Here is a 26,241-nt window from a genome sequence, read left to right on the forward strand (position 1 = left end):
GCACTTGATGCTGTACTGTGGAATGTTAATTTTATGTCTATTATTACGTAATCGCGTAGGAGTATTTTTGTTCTGCTCCTTTCACTGAGAGCATTCAGATTTAATGTCAGAAGTTACATGACATCTCTTTTGAATTACAAAAAAACTATACATTCGTTTATTTTATTGCATGTTTATTTCAGCAAGTGGCATCAAGTAATCAAAAACAAACCCAAAAAACAACTTTAAGATATTTTAATACAATAGTGCCAAAAACTCTAATATTTATCCCTCTGGAAATAGAAGATCAGGGCTACGTTTCTCAAAAGCGATCAACGTAGGCTTACGATGCTTTTAAATTTGGCAATGAAGAGTGAACAAAGTATTCTGTGATGCTTTTACAGGAATTTAGCGTGCATTATTGTTAAAGGAATATAACCCTTTTATCGCAGGCCTGCCTTGAGCTTGATTCCTGGAGTCACACAATAGATTCATCAAGATCCTGTTCACTCTATGAATTTGAGGCAACAGTAGGGTGGGAGTGTCTGTAAACACTTGATGTACAGAAGATATATTAAATACAAGAGTAAACAAACACATGCTAGGCATCAGCGCTGGTCGATGCATTGATCTCTGTGAAGAAAAGCTTCAGCTTTGCCATTAGTCCTGCACTGCATTGTTTGTCTGTTGAGCTGTGTGAAGTGGTATGCAAAGTGCACATCATTTCCTTGTTTTCGTTCCTGAATCAATGAGTGTTTTTGAATGAATGGTCTATTAACTTGGTGGCTCCCAACCATGTTCCTGGAGCCCCCTAGCACTCCACATTTTGCATGCCTCCTTTGTCTTTTTCAGACGTTGCAGTCTTTACTAACGAACTGATGATGTGAACCAGGTGTGTTCGATTCAAAACAGTCATGCGACATGCAAAATGTGCAGTGTTCCAGCACATGGCTGATAAAGACAGTCCCTTGCCTCCATCTACTGGTGCAACAAAATAACCTGCACTGAAGATATCCTCAGGAAATCCGCACCACCAAAGTGATTGATTCATGAGACCAAAACAAATAATGTTTAACCACTACAAAGTCTCCAGAGACAGCGACAAATGTCAGAAGGCTAACGCCATCGCCGCTCACTGGGAGAAATGCTGCCTGTCCAGAACGAGAGACATGCGGAGCGATACAAATGGTGAACAGTCCCAGAGATATTCAACAGCACTCATGGAAGTGCTCAGCCAATCAGATTCAAGGACTTGCTCATATATTAGGAAGATTTCATTTGAACATTTTGGAATAAAACTTCCCATATTTTAATTTGTTGACTTCAATGGCTTTCTTATTCTAAAATGTGGTAAATAGTACAAACGTAAATTTGAAGAACAGTGCACTGATCTTAAAAATGATTACATTTAAATTAACTGGTTTTATTCAAGTTGGGGGGGAAATAATTAATATCACACTGAATCAGTCTGAATATGTTTTTACCAATAAAACATTTGGGGTAAATTAGGACTATTAAGGTAAAGGTAAGATAATAATTGCAGGTTACTATTATTTACAGTGTAACATGTATGAATAGTAAAAATTTGCATCCGAAAGACACAATTATTTGAACTTCAACTAAATTGATTAATAAATTAAGGAAATGTGCCAGTACGTGGTAGAATTTGTGGCAAATTAAGTATAAACACATAATTATAAAGTTGAATGAAAATAAGAGACTTCACAATTCATAATAAACCTTAATAATAATAATAAGACTATAATAATCAATAATAAGTTGATGTTTTAATGTTCTTTGATGAAAATGCTGTGAATAACTGAAAAAGTAAATAAACCAACGAAATACAACCAAGATTTTATTAAAAAAACGGAATTCAAGAGATCAGTTAAAAAAAGGCACAAACAAAGACAGAAGAACATTTTTTTTTGTTGCTGTTGCAGTTTTTCTTAAAAAAAAAAAAAAAAAAAGTAACAGAAAATCAGAAACTGTGGCACAGGAAGACAAATTTCCGGCTAGAAACTCCGGGTTAACATGCAAACAAACCACCAAATTGTTTCTTCAGCTACCTGTACAAAATGTGTTATTGTATAAATAAAGAATGTTTAAAAAAGCTGTTCAAGAGACAAGCCATTCGTTTAATAATCACAACATCAGCATCACAAACATACAATATTGACTTCTGTACAACTTCCCATCTCTAGACATCTCGATACTGTCTACCGACCCAACACAACTAAACACAGTTCGTTTCTTAAAGGCACTTAGATTACAGCTTCGCCACAATAACTTTTAATGGTTCTGTTGTTTATGGCTTCATCTGGTGAACAGCTTGAACACCCCATGTTAGCAGCAATACATTTTGAAACTATGAAATGAGCTCTTTGAACAATTAGCAGCTCTTCTTTGAAAATCTGAACTGATCGATGAGAACAGAGTACCGACTTTCACATTCAGCATCATCCCAGCTGTTGAAAATGGTAGATCATTGATAATAATTTAGATATATGTAATCAATCTGAATAAAAACCGACACATCATTTCATAGTTTCAAAACCATGTTTAATGTTTTGTGTTAATAAATGGACGAAACGATTTATCAGTTTGACAACCAAAATAAATCCCATTTTCCTTCATGAGGTGAACTGCATGGTATAACTTGAGAAATTACTTTAGTACAGAAGATTTGACTTAAAACATCGACAGTAAAATCACATTGAAAAGGTGGGCAAAGGATGAGAAGTCAAAGTAATGGAAAAAGGTGATTCTGCCAAAGGAAAAAACATTTCCTTTGCCGTAACCAACAAACTCATCAGCTCCTTAATTACTCGCATGGATTTATTGTAGTACATTTTTTAATAGGAAACAATTGAGATTGTTGTATCTTGGTGGCGTAGCTATCTTTGGTAGCCGGAATGAATCCATTCTTTGGGAATCTGAAGACAAGTGTATCACAAAGATGCCAATAGTTTGAATTTCAGCCTGAGTGAAGGAAAACTGTTACAGAGGTATTGATCAGTTTCAATAACACAACTTCTTTGAATGTAAGGTCAAACTATCCTAGAAGGTAATCAAGCTAGCAGCTATGTTTATGGATGGAGAAGAGTCTCTTAATGAAAACCATTTAATAGTTTTCAGATCAAAGTCATGGCTTTACATTCAGAAAATGTAAAATGCACCAAGAGGAAGCCCTCAAACGAAGGAAGTAACAACTGCATCAAGTGTCTTTAGTGTTCTATAATATAAGCCCTTGAGTTTCTATCCTATAGAAGAGCGAATCTTTCTACACTTTCAAAAATAAAGGTGCTTAAAAGGTTCTTCACAGCGATGCCATAGAAGAACTGTTTTTGGTTCCACAAAAAAAAAACAATCAGTCAAAGAACCATCTCTTTCTTACTTTTTTTATAATCTGAAGAACCTTCTCTCACCGCAAAGAACCTTTTGTGAAACAGAAAGGTTCTTCAGAAGTCAAAGGTTCTTTATGGAACCATTTAGACAAAAAAGGGTTCTTCTATGGCACCTTTATTTTTAAGAGTGAAAAAACATTTATAACATATATTGGTATGTTTTAGTGTACAAAAACAACTCATGAGTGAACACTGTTTTTTTTTTTCCATTCATGATATCAAAAAGTTTCATTTTAGATATTCAAATTCTTTTAGAAGTGCATCATGATTGACCAAGACAGTACATTTCAAGTAAAACAACAAACAGCACAGAGAAGAACTCAAGAAAATGTCTTTCCTTTGCACACAAAAATATAAAAAAATCCTATTAATCTGGGATTTAAAAAAGAACAGCAACCAATACACACATCTCAAAAGTTTTCAGAAAGTAAAGCTTTGCCCAAACACTACAGCTAATCTCACTTGGAAGATAAAACAAAACACATCAGTGAAAACAAATCATAAAAAACACAGCAGCATGAAGGAAGATAGCGACTACACGCGCTGAAGAACTGCTTCTGTCCTTCTTGATCCTAACCGTCTGTTCCATATAACAGTTTTTCCTACTATACATGTCTAATGTATAACCCCAGCACCGTTTGGAAGATATTTCTACAAATCTCTGCACTGTACAGAACCAAAGCCACGATAACACACAACCCGATGAGGACACGTCGCCGTGACACGCTGCAAAACATCAGTGTGCTAAGCGGCTTTTTGGTCTTGTTTTACAAAACATCCTAAAAAATAAAATACAGGCCTCAGGCCAGCTAAGATGTAGATGAGTTTCTTCATGGGAACAGATTTGGAGAAATGTGTCATTGCATCACTTGCTCACCAATGGATCCTCTGCAGTGAATGGGTGCCGTCAGAATGAGAGTCCAAACAGCTGATAAAAACATCAAGTCAGTCAAACCACTTCAGTCCATCAGTTAACATCTTGAGAAGACAAAAGCTGTGTGTTTGTAGGAAACAAATCCATCATTAAAAAGTTTTTAACTTCAAACCAATGTTTCCGACCAAAATAGCAGTCCATCACTTTAATAACGCTAAGTCCATACCCTGTTTTCCTTTTACATTAACATCCACCCACATATTAGTTTAGAGCTGTTTTGGACGGTTTCCTTGTAGATGGTGATCGATCTGTGCAGATTTCTGTCCTTATTTATATGAGATTTTAACTGGAGAAAGCAATATTATGGATTATGGACTCTTATTTCAGCCGGAAGCAACGGTTTGTAGATAAAAACATCTTGATAGATTTTTTTTTTTTTTAACAAACACACAGTTTTTCTCTTCACAAGATGTTCATTGATGGACTGGATTACTTGTGAATTATTGTGAAGTTTTTATCAGCCATTTAGACTCATTCTGACGCCACCCATTCACTGAATGTAATGCTAAATTTCTCCAAATCTACATCTCTCAGCAAATTTTTGTTTTTTGGGTGAACTATTCCTTTAAATAAAGAAAAAAGTCAATATGGTAGTAAAAATAAACTTCATAGCAGAAAGTTAAGAAAAACAAAAAATTAAAAGGTACACTGTTACTTTTTTTGTTCATAATCTACAAAATTGATATAAAAAACCTGCATAACACGTAGGCCAAATAAAAACCAAATGCCTTGAATTTCTTCCCTTTTCATGATTATATTCTCCTACTGCATGTGTTTGATGGATTCAAATCGTTTGTTAAATAACAAAGGTGAAGCTTTCTTTCAAGTCTTCCAACCAGACTGACTGTCTGCTTTACTACAGCATGAAGAAGAGTGATAGCAGTGTGGTATTGAGAAACTTCATCAAGTCATGTGTTATCATCACTTTTTTGAACTATTTTTGATATTAACAAACCACTTAAAGTCACTTCCTCGAGACTCCTGTACTGTAAGCCAATGGAACCCATATGTACGAAACACTATGTGCATTACAATGCACATTTAAAATCACAAAAAACAGCTTTCAGAAACCTGAAATATTTGGTGTCATTACTGTATATACATCGAAAAAAAAAAAAAAAAAAAAAAAATAATATTAAAAATAAATCAGTCCTATCTCTCATTTTAGCTACAGAATCAAGAGGATACAGAATTTTAAAATAATTTCTAAAATCTTTTTTACATTTTCAAATTTTAAATAAAAAGGAATTGATCCTGAACACTGTAATGTTAGGCACAAACTGTTTCACAGGTAATCATTAGATTTAAAATGCCCCTCATAAAATGCCTTTTTATAAAATTCGGATTCATTTTCATTACTAATTAATAAGAAAGCACATAACTGGAGAATCGCTATTTCTGCATCTAATATTTTATGTGAACTTCAAAGACAAAGCTTTATTGCCTTGCTATGCACCAAACTTTGTAATAAATAATAAGTTAATGATTGTCTGTTGCTTTCAGAGAAGTGAAGATTGAATTAGAGTGATTTCATCACTATTTCTTGGAAGATTCTTAAAATGGCGCTGCATGAAGAAGTGGCTTTAAATGGTTCTCTCACCAAAACACCTAAATATCGAACATCAAATTCAAAAACAGGACAAACAAAATGCACTGTTTGCATATTAATCTGTACAAAATATCTTACTGCTGCTATCTGAAGAAAAAAAACAAAAGAACAAATCTTAAAAAAAGTTGCATATTTTACAAACAAAAGACTCATTTTTAACTTTTTCTTTTTGATCCTCCCATATTAAAGAATTAGTTCTTAAAAATAAGAATTTGCCATTACGTGCATAAAAGAACACATTGTGTTTTCCTTACACTTTTCTAAATCAACATTGTTTTTTACACTTTTTTTTCTGTTTTGTTATCAAAATAGATGAAAGATTGATAGTTCTTTTGCACAGACTCCCACCGTTGGCTGAGTGACTCCTGAAGAGAGAGGAGTTGAACAAAAGATGAGTGATGTCCTTTTTGTCTCTGTCCTACAAAAGATACACGTTCCTTTTGTGATCCGGATCCCTCTGGTACTCTTTGTCTGTGGTAATCCGCAAATCTCTCTGAGAGATTCCCACTGTCCACAGCACGGTGCAGCACCTCCAGAGGACCTGTGCGGGAGCGACATAAAATAAAGAAAATATAGCTCATGTTCAGTAATACAACCCGAATTCCGGAAATGTTGGGACCTTTTTAAATTTGAATAAAATGAAAACTAGAAGAATTTCAAATCACATGAGCCAATATTTTATTCACAATAGAACATAGAGAACATAACAGTTGTTTAAACTGAGAAATTTCGCAATTTTATGCACAAAATGAGCTCATTTCAAATTTGACGCATGTTTATCATGGTGTAGCATCTCCGGTTTGAAGATGTCAGGGCATCGAGGTTATGAGTTTCTGGAGTTTTGGTGTTGGAATTTGGTCCCATCTTGCCTGAAATAGGTTTCCAGCTGCTGAAGAGTTTGTGGTCATCTTTGATGTATTTTTCGTTTAATGATGCGCCAAATGTTCTCTATAGGTGAAAGATCTAGACTGCAGGCAGGCCAATTCAGCACCCGAACTCTTCTACTACGAAGCCATGCTGTTGTAATAGCTGCAGTATGTGGTTTTGCATTGTCCTGCTGAAATACACAAGGCCTTCCCTGAAATAGACGTCATCTGGAGGGGAGCATATGTTGCTCTAAAACCTTTATGTACCTTTCAGCATTCATAGTGCCTTCCAAACCATGCAAGCTGCCCATACCGTATGCACTTATGCACCCCTATACCATCAGAGATGCTGGCTTTTGAACTGAACGCTGGTAACACGTTGGAAGGTCTCCCTGCTCTTTAGCCCGGAGGACATGGAGTCCGTGATTTCCAACAAGAATGTGAAATTTGGACTCGTCTGACCATAGAACACTTTTCCACTTTGAAACAGTCCATTTTAAATGAGCCTTGGCCCACAGGACTCGACGGCGCTTCTGGACCATGTTCACATATGGCTTCCTTTTTGCATGATAGAGCTTTAGTTGGCATCTGCAGATGGCACGGCAGATTGTGTTTATCGACAGTGGTTTCTGGAAGTATTCCTGGGCCCATTTAGTAATGTCAATGACAGAATCATGCTGATGCAATAAATGTCTGATGCAGTGTTGTCTGAGGGCCCGAAGGCCACGGGCATCCAACAAATGTCTTCAGCCTTGTCCCTTACGCACAGAGATTTCTCCAGTTCCTCTGAAGATTTTGATGATGTTATGCACTGTAGATGATGAGATTTGCAAAGCCTTTGCAATTTGACGTTGAGAAATTTTTTAAAGTATTCCACAATCTTTCACAGATTGGAGAGCCTCTGCCCATCTTTACTTCTGAGAGACTCTGCCTCTCTAAGAAATCCCTTTTATAGCTAATCATGTTACAGACCTGATGTCAATTAACTTAATTTGTTGCTAGATGTTCTGCCAGCTGAATCTTTTCAAAATGTCCTGCTTTTTGAGCCCTTTGTTGCCCCCGTGCCAACTTTTTTGAGACCTGTAGCAGGCATCAAATTGGAAATAAGCTCGTTTAGTGGATAAAAGTGTAAAATTTCTCAGTTTAAACATTTGTTATGTTCTCTATGTTCTATTGTGAATAAAATATCGAAAGTAATTTGAAAGTCTTTTAGTTTTCATTTTATTCAAATCTGAAAAAACATCCCAACATTTCCGGAATTTGGGTTGTATATATAAACATGAAAAAAGGTCTCAGGGGTCAAATTGTTCTAATTTAGTAAATCATTGATAAATGCTATAAAAGAAGCAAAGCCAAGCAAAGTAATCAAGTATTTTCTGTGAAAGGAATGGAGCAGACATTATCTTCAAATACACTGGAAGGTAACATCATTTTGATTTATAATATAAATTTGGCCATCTGTTTGGATGAAGGGGCAAACTCATCTACATCTTGGACGGCCTAAGGGTGAGTACCTTTTAAGCAAATTATAATTTTTGGGTGAACTTTTCTTGGCCTAAAGTTGATAGACTTTGCTTAGGAAATGTGACAATTGCTCTGAATGCATTCTGGAATGGTGAGGTTTTGCTCAATTCAAGCAGTATTTGGTTAATGCATTGGGCGGGCGGTCAGAGGTCTTCTCTGGAATGAAACTATAGTCCTGTCATTATCAATATCAACACTTTTTTTTTTTCCCCCGAGCACTGAAATGAATAATTTTGGTGACAATTTAATTTATAATTACACTGCTGTTCAAATGTTTGAGATCAGTAAGATTATTAACGTTTTTTAAATTAGTTTTTTTTTTAATGCTCATCGAAGCTGTATATATTTGATAAAAAAAAGTTTAAAAACCCTCCAGAAAAAATTTTATTTTGTGAAATATTGCAATTTAAAAAAAATGTTTTGACCTTGCATGCATGTAAACCTGTTTTAGGGGACTCGTAAAACAATATTAGCAACCTTAAAAATGGCATAATAGGGGCACTTTAAAGTATATTAAACCAATATTTTTCTGTATCTGTGATCAAATATATTGATGACCATAAGAGACTCCATTAAAACACATTCAAAATCTAACTGACCCCAAACTTTTGAACGGCAGAGTAATTTTAAAGAAAATGTTCTACAAAACTACAAGCATAATTACACGATACATACTGTTGTACAGTATAATAGTATAGTATAATATAGTATACTGCAGCATTAATTATCAACACTAAGTTGGTTTTGACTCAAAAACAGCTTATAATAAAATATGTGAATTTATATAGCTATTCTCTGAATAGTTTATAATATGCAAGCTGGCTGCATTTGAAAGATAAATGCACAGTGCCAAACCTGCCAGATTTGACAGACAGCACATCTTTCATTTCTTGTCTTACCGTAGCTTCATTTGCTGTGTTGATAGGAATAATTAGTGTGTTCTGAAGGCGTCTCCATGGAAACCTGCTGCTGCTGTCCACTGTTTTCCTACGTGACAAAAAACGAGAATGAATCAAATCTTAACCACGACCCTGTTCAGCATTTAAAGCAGCATGTGCAGACCAACGCTTGTCATACCTCTAATGTAACACTAGAGGGAGGCACTGGGGTGTACTGAGGGATATACGTTCCTTGCATAGCTGCGTTAGGTATATACTGCGGGGCAAAATAAATACAGCAACTGGTCACACATATAATGCTTTCCGTCACGTTTTGATGGTAATTAGGTTCTATACTGAGAGGACAAACTCTTATTGAGGAAGTAAATTGACGGTAATAGGCCACCAACCGTGCCAGCGCTGCCGAGCGACAGGTGACCGAGCTGCTGGGTCAGGGGTCCGATCATAGACGTGGGCTGAATGGACATCGGGTGATCCATAGCTGAAGTCAGAACGGCCCCCTACGGAGAGAGAGAGATGCTGAGAAACCCAGAAACCAACGCTGATTGCTAGATATCCAAACCTCATGGGTGTCTGAATCAACATAGTGCTTCTTTTGTCATTATAGGGAAGATAACAAAACACCAGTTGCATGGAAACTTTTATGTGAAGTACAGTAAAGCTACAGTTCAACAACAAACCCTACAAAGAGATATCTGAGCTCATATGTGAGCAGCACTCACACTGGGCTGCATGAGGTACGACTGATGATGCATCCAGGACGGGCTGTGCACCTGAGGACAGAAACACTGCATATGAATCAACCGAAAATCTTCTAAATAGAAATCATTTTGGAGGGTTAAAATCATTGACTGAATTAAACGTTTCTCCAGTGGCGTGTTTTGAATGTCGGTGTCTATTTCTTGCACTCACTGTGGATAAACTACAGGCACCCTGTCAGCTTATAGCTGGATGATTTATCAATATTGATTTAGCATTTGTAATCGATACTTACTTACAACTGACGGCAATGTGTATCGTATTTCATGTAATCGCTCAGTCAAATTGCATGTGTAATGCCACATTGCATTACATTTACCTTCAATTTTTGATTTCGGCTCAAAACTTTAATTTCGGCCCATTACTAGTTTCTCCAATTCCAAAATCACAGTGCAGGCACTAGCAAAATATTGTCCCTAAATTAAAATGCACCATAGCAGCCCATTTTAACAAGCTATCCCAACGTGCGTTTGGGTGCATATGCTGCTCATCTGAAGCCAGATGGTGATGGTGACAGTGACTGCAACGGGACGGGGTTTGCATCTGTCCCCTTTGCATAGCTTTTAAAGGTGATTTATACACTACATTTAAAAGATTTGTGACCCTGGAGCACAAAACCAGTCTTAAGTCGCTGGGGTATATTTGTAGCAATAGCCACAATTACATTGTATGGGTCAAAATTATCGATTTTTATTTTATGCCAAAAATCATTAGGGTATTAAGTAAAGATCATGTTCCATGAAGATATTTTGTAAATTTAAAACACATAAAATTGAACAGTATAAATGTTTATAATGTTACAAAAGATTTATATTTAAAATAAATGCTGTTCTTTTGAACATTCTATTAATTAAAAACAATTCTGAAAAATAAAAATCAGAAATGTTTCTTTCTCAGCTAATCTCAGCATATTAGAATGATTTCTGAAGGATCATGTGACACTGACTGGAGACTGAAGTATTGATGCTGAAAATTGAGCTTTGATCACAGGAATAAATAACATTTAAACATATATTCAAATAGAGATATTGTTTTTACAGTATTTTTGATCAAATAAATACAGCCTTGAAAAGCAGAAGAGACATCTTTAAAAATGTACAAAATCTCACCAACCTCAAACGTTTATAAAAATAACCATGCCCCAGAACAACAAAAAAATGCAACAACTGATGATGACTTTCATTGTTGGATGAACTACTCTAAGTATTTAGGGCCAGTTTTACTAAACAGGGCAAATTAGCGCGAGAGCGCAATTCCAAAAGAGCGCCGATGGGCGTGGAAATTTCTGCGGGTGATTTATTAACAAATGCGCAAATTAAACAACACAGACGCAACATCTCATTTACATATTGACCAACGCAATGTACCAAGCGCAGCGCAAATTAATGTAGTCGCAAATAAACAATAAAGAAATAAATAAGCCACAGTACGTTGAAAAGAACCGGAGGCCGAAAAATGAAGGGTTGCAACAGTTTTGATAGACCTGGTATTGCGTGACTCCTAGCTGAGGGTTCCAAGTCGTCTTTTATTTCCTGAAGCAAATTAAAAATAACATGGCTTGGCAAACGATATGTTCGGATAATGTGTTCTTTCCAAATAAATTAATACGTGTGGAAAAAATCCTCTCCCTTATACCACGCGCTCTCTGTTTTCTGCGGTGCCTCCTCCTAGCAACAAACTGCATCCACTTCAAGTGCAAAATAGTTTAAGACATGCTGTTTTTGGGCGTTAAATAATGGCGCAAATACCAGTAATTTGACGAGCGCAAACTTTAGTAAATCACGTTACGTGATTCCTTTGAATACTCTCCTCCCATAAATTTTGCGTCTGAAAGGGAAACTCCTCGAAATGCATATTCAATAAAGTCAGGTGCAAAAATAACGGTGTCCACGCCTTTTCTCGCTAATTCGTCATCGCGCATCTATAGTAAATCCTGACAGTAGCCTACTATTTTAACGCCAAAAGATGGTTTGCGCTGGTGCAAGCTGTTAGTAAAACTGGCCCTTTGTCTGGCCTCCACAGTCTTCTATAACTCTTGAATATAAGACTAATGTTACGCGTTAGCAGACTGAGCCGTAGTGTCATTACTCAGTAATCCAGCTCTAATTCAGTGCGTTTTGAGCACGCGTGCCAGACCTACAGGATCTCAGCGTACATTATTTGCTTTTGCCCGTTCATCCATCAGCACTCAATAAGGTGTCAGAGTTCCCACAAGCCCCAGCTCAGCTGAGTCACTGCGGTCTAATATTCTCACTGAACACATGCGGTGAGTCAGTCTTTGTTTCCATTCGACTGCTGTCGGCTTTGGCACACACTCAGCTTGAGCTCACTATCGCAACAAAAATGAAACGGAATCTGGATTGACCTAATGTTTCCTAATAACACACAGAAATGGGTAATCAGGAATGACAAACAAGTAAGTCTGTTTATGAAGACATAGAATTGTAAAACGAATGAGCGAAACAGTGAATTAATCCACATTAAGTGTTTTATAATGTTTCATTGTTTTTCACAATTGATATAGTGTGGCAGATGCTGCAAATGAATCGCATTCTTTTGAGATGATCTAAGCATTCATGGCTTGAAGCAAATGTAAAATTGACAGGCTTGTGCTGCCGTTATACTGATGTTTCTGCTCCAGTCACATGACTGAACACTATTTTGCTTATTAATGTTTTAAATATTTTCAATAATATTACGCAACAATATTGGGTGAAACAAATAGTGCTGTATCAATGTATGTATACAGAACATACAATTATGACACACATAAAATTGATATCATTGTCTTGATGAGACTCACCTGGTAGGATGGTACTTGTGAGGGCATGTATGGAGACAGAGAGGTCTGAGTGATCATTCTGTTTGGAGCGATGCTGTACGGAGGAGAATAAAACCTAAAAATAATAAGCAAAAACAGTAAGAAACATGAGCACATTTTGTGACATTAGCCATTGAGAGTTATTGTGAAGAACACCATGTTTGCGTAATTTAAGTCGTAAAGGGACAGTTCACCCCCAAAAAAGAAAATTCTGTCATTCGTCATTCTGTCGCTCCAAACCCATGAGATTTTCAATGGACTTTGATACACAAATGAAAATATTTTTAATGAAAGAAAACATTGATGCTTGAAAACGTTCATAAAGAGATCATGAAAGTAATCCATATGAATCCAAAGCGGTTTAATCCAAGTCTTCTGAGGAGACAGGATTGCTTTATATGATGAACAGATTTAATTTAGGCTTTTAAATCACATATAAACATTGATCTATGCACATATATAAAACACATCAAATATGGTAAACGGAAGCTGAAATGTGCTTGATTGACGCGCGAGAACCAATGAGGTTTATGATGACCACACGAACAAGAATAGACCTTTAAATACTGATCTAAAGCACTTTAAAAAGGAGACGCATTAAACCAGGTTCTGAGTGTGAGGATGTTTCTCTGCGCTCACCCGTTCTGTAAGGCCGTAGGGTCGTACGTGAGCGTCATTCCTCCCTGAACGTGGAAAGGAAAATTACAAATTTGATATCAAATGTGTAAGGTCTGTGTAAGCACTTCGTCAGAGTCCAGAAAGAGAGCTCTCCTACCGTTTCACCATCTCTAGCCCAGGGTCGACCATTCTGTAGGTACTTTGCCTGGTTCTGTCGCTTCTTTTGTCCTCCGTCAGCAAACTTGCATAACAACGGTTCTGTAGGTACTACAGGTGAAGTGTAAGAAGTAAGAGGTTATTTTTAAAGATTGATGTATTGTATTGTTCCATAATCAATAATGAATTCTTTAAATCAATTATATATCATCTACCTGGCACTCCAGGTGGGGTTTTGATATATTTTCCATTAAAATGCTGAATGATGGCTTCACATTTCTCTGTGGATTCCATCCTGTTATACAAAGACATTAATAAACAATTAAAAAGGTGGGCTAAGTTGCAATGTTTTATGAGGATATATAGAGAGGGAGCTCAGGTCAAAATACCAAATCAAAAACCATCAGTAAATTCTAGTTTCTCCACACCCGCTTTTATACATTATGCAGCTTGAGTGATTAGAGAGTCAGTTCACCCAAAAATGAAAATTCTGTCATTAATTACTCACCCTCGTGTCGTTCCAAACCTGATCTAGATCCTGATGAAGATCTTCATTCATCTTCGGAACACAAATTAAGATATTTTTGATGATCTTTAAAATAGTCCATGTGACAACAGGGGTTCAACCGTAATTTTACGAAGCTACGAGAATACATTTTGTGCGTAAAGAAAAAAAAATAACGACTTTATTCAACAATTTGTCTCCTCCGTGTCACCCTGTAGCACCCTGTTTTGGCACGTAAACAACGTATGCAACGCATGAAAACACACAACAGCATACGTTGTTTATGTTCAGTGGATACTCTCCAAAATGGCGCTAGGGTGACGCAGAGGAGACGAATTGTTGAATAAAGTCGTTGTTTTTGTTTTCTTTGCGCACAAAATGTATTCTCGTAGCTTTATAACATTACGGTTGAACCCCTGATGTCACATGGATTATTTTAATGATGTCCTTGCTGCGTTTCTGAGCCTTGATCGTATAAGGATCCTTGCTGTCTATGGAGGGTCAGAGAGCTCTCGGAATTCATCAAAAATATCTTAATTTGTGCTCCAAAGATGAATGAAGGTATTACGGGTTTGGAACGACACGAGGGTGAGTAATTAATGACAGAATTTTCATTTTTGGGTGAACTATCCCTTTAATAAAGTACCTTGCAAATCCTACGCCTCTGCTGGTTCCGTTGGCATCCCGTAAGATCCGTGTGGAAATCACCTGGCCGAAGGATTTGAGCATGGCCTCCAGCTCCTGCTCGTCCATGGACACGGGCAGGTTAGAGATGTACAGGTTGGTAGGGTCCTGTTCCTGTTGCTAGAAATAAACACATAACGTAAATCTGATTGACTGCACTTTTCAATCGGTAAAATATTTCATCGAAAATATAAAGTCTTTTCAGAGCAATTTTATATTTTCCTTCATTCCTCACGCTATTAGCAGTTTAACGGTCACGTCCATTTTGATTTAAGAAACATACATGGAAAAAGAAATGTTACTATTAATAGACTCATAAAGATAAAGCCTCAATCATAACAGATTTTAATACAAGAGGGTGGGGTGCAATAATAACATTTTCAGTTGGCAGAAATAGTGCGTTTTTAAGTGGGACTTAAATTTTAATGATTTGAAATCATTTAAGTATTATTTATTATCATATATAGACCAGGTAATAGGTCAAAACATTGATCATCTGGATACTTAAATTATGTTTATTCTGAGGATTAAATTTTTCCATTTACTCGCAAAATTGTTATTTCATAACTAGCATTTTCTACTGCCCTCCCAGCCAAGATAAAATTATGTCTGCTGGCAAGAGGGTACAATGCTAACATCTATTTTTCATAACTTTAACCAACAACTAAGAGATAAAATAGATTATATTCTGGATTCAAATGCATGCTAAGATACATTAAAAAAAATAACAAAAACAAAACATTTTTTAATTCAAAAATCAGTTTTTGTTGGAAATTTCTTACATTTTATCAGGCTAAAAGAAAACTTTACAGCATGTAATCACTTTTTTTGTAAGAAAATTAAATGTTACGAATACCCCTGCTCAACCCTACACGAAGTTTAAAGTAGCAAATCATCAATTTTGCATAATCATTTATTTGTCAGAATGACAGCCTTTTTCTTCCTGATCATCCCTGCAGAAAGCTTTTACATCAGTCAAATCAGCACACGGCTCCACGGCTCAGCACAACTCAGAGCTCAGATCTCAGAGAGTGAAGAGAGAAACAGCAGGATATGACAAAAAGACTGACATGATCTTTGCTCTGACTGTCTCTTCGCTCCTTTATCCATGACACACTTTCCATGCTTTCTTAAAGACTTTAATAAAACAAAGATTTCCAACATATGAAACAAAATATTTATGACAGCATTCCATTAAAAATAATATTATGCAAGCTCGCTGGCTTTGTTAGTTATACTAAGAGTTAACACTTTATTTTAAGGTGTCCTTGTTACACGTTACATGTATTTACTATTATAATAACACTTAATTATGCATAATTACATGCAAGTAAACCTAAGCCTAACCATATAGTAAGTACATGTAGTTAATTAATATTAGTCAGTACTTAATGTATAATTGCACTGTAACCTACTAACACACTACACTTAGACTCTCAGCCTGTATACTGAGCAAAGCATGCAATATTACTGTATGTGTACCCAGACGGTGACCTTATACTAATACTTGCCAGAATATGCAGTATATAAATGAGCACACTTCACATAACACTGTATACCACAATGCAATGCCCTCGACTTGACCTTCTACTGCCAGTGTGATAAATGAAGCAGAAGTAATTACAGTGAGCTGCACAGATCCCTTTCTTTATGCATTATTTAATCAGATTGTCAGGTTACGCCTGTAACTCCCGAGATATGAAATCATAGTCGTTTTTTATGGAACAGTGTATTAGACCAAAATCTAAAAGTTTGCATGTGTTTTTTTGTTAAGTATTATACATGATACATCAAGCTTTTATGGCTCATATAGTTTGCTTGGTATAGTGAGATTATCAAGATCATAATCAAGGAGGAAAAAGACCTCAGTTTTATTCAGAAGTCCAAAATATGCAATCTACTGCAGTTGCTGTTGCCAAAAACTAAAATGAAATTCTGATTAATAAACAAAATCTTTATAACAGTACAGCAGATACTTACATAAAACACATATAAACATCAGTAGTCACTGCATCTCACAATTATGTCTTGGTAAGATGATATTTCAATGCTAAGTTTTATGATTAAAGCTTTGTAGTTTTAAAACATAAAATGTAATGCAATACAGTGATGATTGAGAGATGAACAAATGTTCCTCTAAAGCCAGATGATCATATTTGATACTCACATCTGAACATGATCTTTCTAAAAAAAAAAAGTAAAAAAAAAAGTTGAGCAAAGTTGCTTAAGTGCAATAAGTGTTGTTCCTACATTTACATAAAAATCAGTAAAGATTTCACAAAAAAAGACAAGTGAAGCACGAGCTGAAGGTGGATGTTTTTTGAGTTATATTAAAGGCCTTTTACTTGCTAAAAAGTATGAACTATCAATCAGACAGCCGAAGGCATGTAGTAGGTTGTGTGCAACAGGTTTAACAACAAAGTTTTGATCATGTTGATAATTTAGAAATATGACGGATGTCACTCACATGCAGCACTGTCACATGACCTCATCACAATATAGCACAGTTCTGTTGGAAATGTTATCTGTGGCAAATCGCCTACTGCTTTAGTCTATTTTAATAGATAGTTATTCCATTTTGAACATGAACTCATGTAAACTGAAGTTCATTCTTGGCCTCCATGAGAGCTGTGCAGTGATGCACTGAACAGGTGTATTGTATATTATGGCATAACCAGAATGTATTCCATTAGTCAGCACGCACTGCGTTTTATAGTTAACAAAGCAATTAAAACAGGAGTAGTTTATTAAAATTGCTAACAGAGAGAGATGACAAATGGGTCAGTTTGTTTGATTACACTCTATTTTAAGGGGACGTTGTTACAGTGTAATCAGTCAAATAAGTGTCGCGTAATATTAATTAACTTATGCATAATTTACTGTTATTGCTATTACAAGTTCAGAATCAGAAAGAGTTTTATCGCCAAGCGTGCTTACACACACAAGGAATGTGTCTTGGTGACAGAAGCTTCCAGTGCACAGACAGGGTGACAAGTGACAAGACACAGATAACAAGTGATTAAAAATAAATATGTAAAAACAATATGCAATAGACAAAAATACACAGTTCATGTAACATTTGTAGCTACATCACATTAAAATGAAGTGTTATCATTTGTTATTTCAATTAAATGTGTGCAGATTCACTGTATGGATGTATATCTGTGTGTGTGTGTTTCCATATGTCCTTAGCACACTCCCCTGGTGCCATACAAAAGGGAGTCTGGGAGACACAGAGGGATCAACTTCAAAAGACTACAACACAGCCGTTCACAACACACACACACACACACACACCGCAGCTAAACGGCAAACAATGCCACAAAACGTGCCAGAGAAAAGACTCAGACAGCCAAGAGACATATACATATCTTTATCTAGTCAAATATGTCACTACATCTTATCAGTAGGAATAAAGATGTGTGTGTGTGCGTGTGTATGATTAAACCACCCAAACATTATCTAACCAATGTCAACAAACCTCATGATAAAACACAAAGCTTGACTCACGTCCATGAGGCCACTCGACAGGTATGTGACAGTGGTATGTACATGTAAATGTGCACATACTTTCAGTTTGTGGTAAAATTTGGGTAGCACTATATTTTACAGTGTTGTTCTGTGTGTACAACACTGTTTAAAAGTCTTAACATTACATTTTGTAATGTTTTTGAAAGAAGTCTCTCCTGCTCACCAAGTCAAGCATTTATTTGATCAAAAATAAAGTAAAAACAGTAATATAGTGAAATACTATTATTACAATTTATGATAACTGTTTATTAAATGAATTCAAATGTAATTTATCCCTGTGATCAAAGCTGAATTTCAGCATCATTACTCCAGTCTTCAGTGTCACATGATCCTTTAGAAATCATTATAATATGTAGTAGAGGTCGACCGATTAATCTGGCCGATTTTTGGCATTTTTTAAATTAATCGGCATCGGTCGATTGTGCTGCATATTAGGCCGATTTATAGGCAGGCGCATCTGCGGGCAGCTAAGCGTTGTTGTGGAGCACTGTACAGGAGAATCTCTCTCCCTCTGGCTCGGGTGTGTCTCACAAGTTCTCAAAAGTGAAGCTGTGGGCTCTTTGATCGCCCCCTGGTGGCTGGCTGCAGTACAGGTCATAAACCCCGCCCTCTCCATGTAAACGAATGGGACTCGAGTCAAAATAAATGGTAAAACTTTACAATAAGGTTCATTAGTTAACTACATTAGTAAACATGAACTAAGAATGAACAATACTTCTACAGCATTTATTAATCTTAGTTAATGTTAATTTCAGCATTTACTAATGCATTATTAAAAATCACAAGTTGTGCTTGTTAACATTAGTTAATGCACTGTGAACTAACATGAACAAACAATCAACAACTGTATTTTCATTAACTAACATTAACAAAGATTAATAAATAGTGTAATAAATGCATTGTTCATTGTCTGTTCATGTTAGTTAATACATTAACTAATGTTAACAAATGACACCTTATTGTAAAGTGTTACCAAATAAATTACACTTCCAGTACAATTTTCCGAAATATGGTTTTGGTCATTTAAGGTAGTTGTTATCACGCTGATATATGTTCAATTGTTCGTTTTTTTGATAAGTTTCATTTTAGCTAGTAATTTGATGCTATAAAAATGGTGTGTGTCGTTATGGTTGATTGGGTCTGTGGGAGTTTAGGCGGGAGTTTGAACATCGGCCAAAAAAATTGGCATCATATATCGGCCATTGGCTGCCCTGATTTCTAAATATCGGTATCGGCCAAAGAAAAACCCATATCGGTCGACCTCAAATATGCAGATTTGCTGCTCAAGAAACATTTCTGATTATTATCAATGTTGTTTTTGCCGTTTAATACTTTTTGTGGAAACCGTTATACTTTCTTTTTTTTTTTTCAGTATTCAACCATTATACATTTCTTTCGTATACTTTGATGAATAGAAAGTTTATTTGAAATATATTTTTTTGCAATATTATAAATTTCATTAAATGTCACTTTTAATTTAATTCACAATTTCTCAATAAAAGTGCAACTCTAATTAAAAATAAGCTAAAAAGGTTTGGGATAAGTATATACTTTTTTAAGTATATAATTTTATATATAAAAAGTTTTATTTTCTTTTTAATTTAAAAAAAACATTTGCAAAGGTTTCATTTTGGGTCAAAAATAATACTAGACTTTCTATAAAACTAACAGAAGTGAACATGAGATGGTGTGTGTTTCTGTTCGTATGTATGAGAAGACATGAAATAGAATCTCAAAACAACATTAACAACACACGTCCTGAGACTGTGTGCTGCAAGTCTTATTTGCACACTGTTTTATGTTCATTTCTGGTCCACTCTAAACTGCTGCGGCATGAATCATATGGCATTCGGTTTTATCAAACGCATGGAGACAATCGAGGCACAGCGATTTATCAGGGCTGAACTGCTCGAATGGAAACACGTCAGTGGAGACAGAGGTCTGAGAATCAACATTTCTAGGCATGAGAGCTGGAATTCATGAAATAAACATAGATAGGGATGTAATGATTAACCACGAGCCGGTTGAAAATAGACTCAAATGTGACGATTCAAATCGGTTGACATGCCAAACAAATCGCGATAAAATTGGAGTAGGAGTTCATATGAATGCATCTTGTAGGGGAACTGATTGTCTTTAGAAAAGTTTAGATGGCATTTTCTTTTCATCTTGCCTCTGAACGATGCATATTAAAGTTGTGTTCATAAGCCCAGCTCTGCTTTGTTTACAGCAGTAACTCAGGAAATACTATATCATTGCTGTTCGTAAGCGCCACCTTCTGGCAGAAAGTGAATCTGCGTCACATTCAGCTCGACTGCGGTTTCGTTCAGATGTGTTTTATGTGTAGTTTCACAAAACTAAAGTCAGACCATTCTGTCTTTGCTTCAAATTTCGAAATTATACAGTCTAATTTCGATTAAAAACTGCACATGCTGCATCTTTGTTTGGATCATGAGTAAATGCAGTGGTTTCCTCTCATTTTAAATGGAACGAGCGCAGACAAAGCCTTAGTTTGTTTATGTGAAGAGATTTCTTTTATTTCTTTAACTTGCTTATTTGATTTGGGGTTTGTTTTACAATTTCAATTTAGTTTTGTTTTATTTCAGTTTCACAAAGAAATGTGCAGCAATAGCCTAATAAAGGGACACACTCTTTTACTGTATAATGTCTTCAATCTCATTTTGTTAAAAAAAATCGTGAGAAAATCGAACCGTGAAATCAAAATCGTGAATCGAATCGTGAGTTGAGTGAATCGTTATATCCCTAAACAAAGATGACCTTCTCACTGCACGCTGCTGAAGTGTCAAACACAATCAGAGGTTAATGTGCTGAATCAACATTATGTTCGTGGGGTTTTTTTCTGTAAAAGTCTACCTTGGCCATCTGAGCTTGAACCCCGCTGGCCTTGAGCGCTGTCACAGCCTTCTGTGCTGCTGCAGGACTGTCAAAATCCACAAAGCCATAGCCTGCACACAAATCAATACATTTGTATCAAATGCATACTTTACTTACTACATTGTAAATAATACATTGAGAATTGAGGAGTGATTCTCTCAAGAACATAAAGCCATTCTTTACCCACCTTTGCACTTGTTGGTAGTTTTGTCCAGAATAGCCTTGGTGGACACAATCTTTCCATACCTATAAAAAACAAAAATACAAAGACTGTCATTATCAAATCTTATCAACCCCAAACTTTTGAACGGTAGTGCACATGATATTACAAGAAAGAAGCACAAGTTCTAAAGGCATTTAATGCCTCAGCTAATGAACGCTAAATGCACAATTTCTCTTTTTTTCTGATAATGCTTATGTATTGACCTGTGAGAAATGAGTGAAAAGACTGAGCCATAGAGGCATTTTGCCAGTATTTAGCTAATATCTATGCAGTTTGAGCATGTTCGGCAAATGCTGGGAATATTCCTGATATTATGACTTTTTGCTTCAGCACCAAACATATTTTCCCCTTTTTATGACCAACTCATTAAATATCCTCTACGCTTTTTCAAACATCCCCATAAAGATGGCAAGTGTCAGAACTGGCAGTGAATCTCATATGACTCACATTCACAGTGTCTCTGCATGTAAAGCTGGCCAAACACACACCTCCCACGCTTGTGAATGACTCTGAGGGAGATCTGCAACCGGCCTCAACGCTGCTGAATTTTTTTTTGTACAGGTTAAGACATCTCCCTGGAGACAAAACAATTTGTTCTGGGCTTTTCTCCACCACACCTGTCTGTCTGTCTGTCTCTCCGTTTGTCTGCCCCGTTACTAAAAATAGTTAAGTACACTACACTACGAACAAGACAGTGAACAAGACATCTCTTTCAGTGTAGATATGCATTTCAAATAGCCATCAAGATTTTAAGTTAAAGTTTATAAGAGTGTCTTGGGTATTATGCTGATACGAGAATGAAAATTCATTTTGTAGTTTTTTTTTCTTTTCCCACATTTACCATGTTTTGTGCCTTTGCTGTTAGCACTCTAGTTTAGTTGGAGTTGAGTTTTAGTAATGGCTTCTTTAGAGGATTTCCTAAAGGAGCCTTCAGAAGAGCTGCTACAAAGGATCAACTCTTGCAGTCGGCCCCTCAGTATGATATTACTGTTCCAAGCAGTGAGAAGCGACTGAAAGATAGTGTGAAGGAAATTGTCAGAAGTGATCTGATTGACAAGGGTGTTTTGAAAGTTAAGCCAGCTTCCCTACCATCTAGGTTTAAGGTAGATTGGCTAAATTTTGGCTGATTTGGATTCTCATTTGTCTCATTTAAATCCTTCTGCGCGTACTTGATTTGTCAACATTGGCCCTGCTCTCTGACGTTCCAACTTGCACTAATGTGCTAGAGCATGACATTGACGTCAAGCTACCCCTATTAAACAACACCCATAGGGTACATCCTGTGAAAAATACTGTGTGTGTGACTGTGTGTTGTAATATTTTATATAGTACAGAGAATGTGTGCGCTTTATAATTTAATATATATATATATATATATCTCAAGATCTCAAAAGTATTCCATGTCAACTATCCTTCTCCAGTTTTTAGTTTATGTAACAAAAAAGGTTTTAAATGCATATTTTGCAAAACAGCTTATCATCTTATTAATTAAAATGACTAATGTCTAATTGTGAATTAAAACAAAAACTATTATTCTAATTTAATAATAAACATTTGCTGTAATTAAATGCAAAACTATGTGTGTGTGTACATTATACAAGCACACATAAATGATCATATAGTATCATGACATAAATAATGTATTAGATGCAGTGCACTCTCGTGAGCTTCAGTGAGAGAAGATGACGGATGTAACCAGACTCCACTTCTGTCTCCTCCTCCAGCTCCTCTCTCTCTCTCTCTCTGGGTCTTAGAGCACACTGGATTCACTGTGCCATCACGCTGATTGTGCGTGTTATTTTACCGGATTTTGGTATTACATGCCAAATTGAATATTTTACATAATTTACACTACCACCGTTTCATTTGTTTCTCAAATCCTAAAAGAATTTTGATCTAAAAGCTTATATCTAGTTAAATATAAACTGATTATTCATTTTTACAAAATTTAGATTTCAAATTACATTTTATTAATAAATGAAATTAAATGAATTTACATATATATAAATACCATGCATAATGTCTGTTGCTTCATAGTAATAACCTTTAAAATGTTCGTCATAAAGTCACTCTAATCCTCGTTTAGACATCAGAGATAACTCTTCACCGCCTCTGGCAGTACGCACAGACATTCCTGTCTGTCTCGGACTCTTTTCCGATCACGCTGACATGTGGGAAGTCTGACGTTTGGCCAGTTGGCACAGTGGAGTGCTGTTGGCAAAGCTGCTTTGGAATGACTAAATGAAGCATAACTTTCTACATTGAGTGCAACTGTTGGAACAGAACAAGCGTTATTAACACACCGTTTGGCTGCTACAACAACAACCTCGTCTGTCAGGAGTTACTAACACTGCATCAAAAGGCCAATACGGTTCATTTACAAATCAGCTTTGGATTTTAAGCTATTCAGAAGAGCCAATCCCTGAGTCTATGATATTCTGCTGAAGGGCTGCAATTAACATTTTGATCATTCATTTGTTGATTATTTCTTTGATTGATTACATATTAAACATCTTGCCAAAATCTTTCAAACAATGTGCAAACTAAACGTGAATATTATGTATGCTATACATTTATTTTGTTACATTTTTGCACAAAAACTTATTTTGAATTTATTTTTTGGAGGCAGCAAAAACAGTTGAAACAATTTAAAATGTAATTAAATATTTTAAAACCATTTAAATAAAAGTTAAACCATGCAAAACTGACAACACATTGGCATAATGTGAGAGACTATTCTTTATTTTTCAGTAATCTCAATAAAGTCAATGTTCATTAAAAAAAATAAATAAAAAAACACATTCGCATTGCATTTAAGATTTCAAGTTTAAATTACGGTTAATTTGATGTTTAAGAAATTGTTTAAATCCAAATGATTGTGCTCAATTTCTTTTGATCTCTCATGGATTTAAGTGCATGATGAAGAAACAATACATTCTTTGACATTTTTCATTTTGTGCTCTACAGAGAAATGTAACCGTATACTGGGTTTGAAACTACATTAGGGTGAGAAGATGATGACATCATTTTTGATTCAGTTCTTTAACAGAAATAGCTATCTTCTTTAAAGTGTTCAAATAAAACACAGTAATGACTTTAAAGGGTCAGTTCACCCCAAAATGAAATTTCTGTCATTAATTACTCACCCTCATGTCGTTCCAAACCCGTAATACCTTTGAGAATGAGTAATTAATGACAGAATTTTCATTTTTGTGTGAACTAACCCTTTAAGCCCATGACAGTAACGTCATTATCACACTAGACGTCTGTGTCTCACATTATCAGTGTGAGAGTGAGATAACAGAGGACAAAGGGGAAAAGAGGAAAAACCAAACACAAGACAGGACAACAAAAAAAGAGGAAGTGCCTTATTATGCTGTGACATACATCCTGTTGAACAGTTCAAAGGTAAGCAGTCAAACACCTATCTGATTTTTCATTTGTGTGTGTGTGTGTGTGCGCGCGTGTAGAGAGACGTCTGAGCCGCTACCATTCAACCATGACCCAGTTAGCGCTGATGCTGTCCTTTCCGTCACACTCTCTGGTATTTGTTTCCCCTTCAGAGAATTTCCACTAACACTTCCTCACCTCTCACCCCGTCATCTTCTCCTCACTTCAGTCCAGTCCCGACGGCCAAAGAAAAATGACCGATGTAATTACAGATTTGCTTCTCAGTCAAAGTCTGACACTTTTAATTATAAAGCTGTGAAATCATTGAAATATACCTTATGAATTGAGTAAATGAGTAAAAACGGAGTACAGTACACAATCCAAATCATTTGAAAAAACTGAACCAGGATTTATCAGCAATGTAAACTTGAATTATTTGAGCTCACTAAAAAATGAAACATTTTTTTTATTCCAATTGCAATTGCAAAGAGACTATCGCTGCACACAGTTACCGCAGTTAAAATGAAGCAGCATGCGTCTTATACGGTCTTAAGGTCTCTTGGCCCATCCTCAGTCTAACCACAGGCTCTTCACCACAACAGCCCAACATAACAGAGCAGATCTCCCTTCATCTTAAACCTGTGCAAAAACGCAAAACATCTGCTCATTTCAACATTTCCTCTCATTTCACAGCAAAGCGTGGGAAGAGCAGATTTCCCTCTCTTCACCTGCTCGTTCTGTCCAGCTTACTCCATTTCTTAAGTTAAAGATGAAGAACAGTCATAAGTAGTAATAATTTTTTTATTTTTGGAAACTGATCAGTATCATTTCTCCATTCTCAAATATTTTATTTACATTTACCAAAAATATGGTAAATACATGTTAGTCAAACGATCATTTTCATAAAATATTAGATGTAAATTGTTGACAGAGATTTAATGTTTTAGGCATTTATTTTGCTACAACTTCACCAATGGTTTCAGAGAGTTTAAGGCGGTATAGCTTTTTATTATTTTGATATTTACAAAGCCACTCAAATATTTCATGTTCTTCCTGTCTGTGTCAACCAGATGTGCTCAAACTTTTCTCAATGAATTTCAATTAAAAAAAAAGTTAATTTAGACATGAATATAGGCTTCATTTTTTCCCCCTGATTTTCTTCCTCTTTTACAACATGGCAGACCAAATCAAATATCATCATGGGCCAATCATCTCTTAAGTAGACATTACTGTTGAAAAAAACAAAAAAAAACCCTTCCATGAATCCAGTTGATATGTTGGACTGCTCAACAAAAAGAGCAATGTTGAAAGCTGCACAGAGCCGCAGTGTTTAACTTATGAATGACTTATTTAGTTGTCTCTGCATATTAAGCTGTGACAGAAGTACATGATGCATGCATTTAGCCGACTACACACCAAAACAAATAATAAACGCGGTTTG

The 26,241-nt window shown here is 35.8% G+C and overlaps 1 protein-coding gene across 1 annotated transcript in view; it reads right to left on the minus strand.

The window, feature by feature from the left end:
- Window positions 1-1,820: 1,820 nt before the first annotated feature.
- rbms2a (RNA binding motif, single stranded interacting protein 2a) overlaps window positions 1,821-26,241 on the minus strand; it is a 48,420-nt gene continuing 23,999 nt past the window's right edge. The window contains exons 3-14 of the mRNA XM_058791085.1: window positions 21,375-21,433; window positions 21,167-21,258; window positions 14,724-14,881; window positions 13,788-13,867; window positions 13,574-13,683; window positions 13,438-13,481; window positions 12,781-12,874; window positions 9,941-9,991; window positions 9,608-9,718; window positions 9,397-9,474; window positions 9,219-9,306; window positions 1,821-6,470 (exon numbers count right to left, since the gene is read on the minus strand). Coding sequence (XP_058647068.1) covers window positions 9,226-9,306; window positions 9,397-9,474; window positions 9,608-9,718; window positions 9,941-9,991; window positions 12,781-12,874; window positions 13,438-13,481; window positions 13,574-13,683; window positions 13,788-13,867; window positions 14,724-14,881; window positions 21,167-21,258; window positions 21,375-21,433 — 958 coding nt within the window. The 3' untranslated portion in view covers window positions 1,821-6,470; window positions 9,219-9,225. The remainder of the gene's footprint in view (window positions 6,471-9,218; window positions 9,307-9,396; window positions 9,475-9,607; window positions 9,719-9,940; window positions 9,992-12,780; window positions 12,875-13,437; window positions 13,482-13,573; window positions 13,684-13,787; window positions 13,868-14,723; window positions 14,882-21,166; window positions 21,259-21,374; window positions 21,434-26,241) is intronic.

The sequence above is a fragment of the Onychostoma macrolepis genome, chromosome 11, assembly GCF_012432095.1.
Source record: "Onychostoma macrolepis isolate SWU-2019 chromosome 11, ASM1243209v1, whole genome shotgun sequence".
NCBI lineage: Eukaryota > Metazoa > Chordata > Actinopteri > Cypriniformes > Cyprinidae > Onychostoma > Onychostoma macrolepis.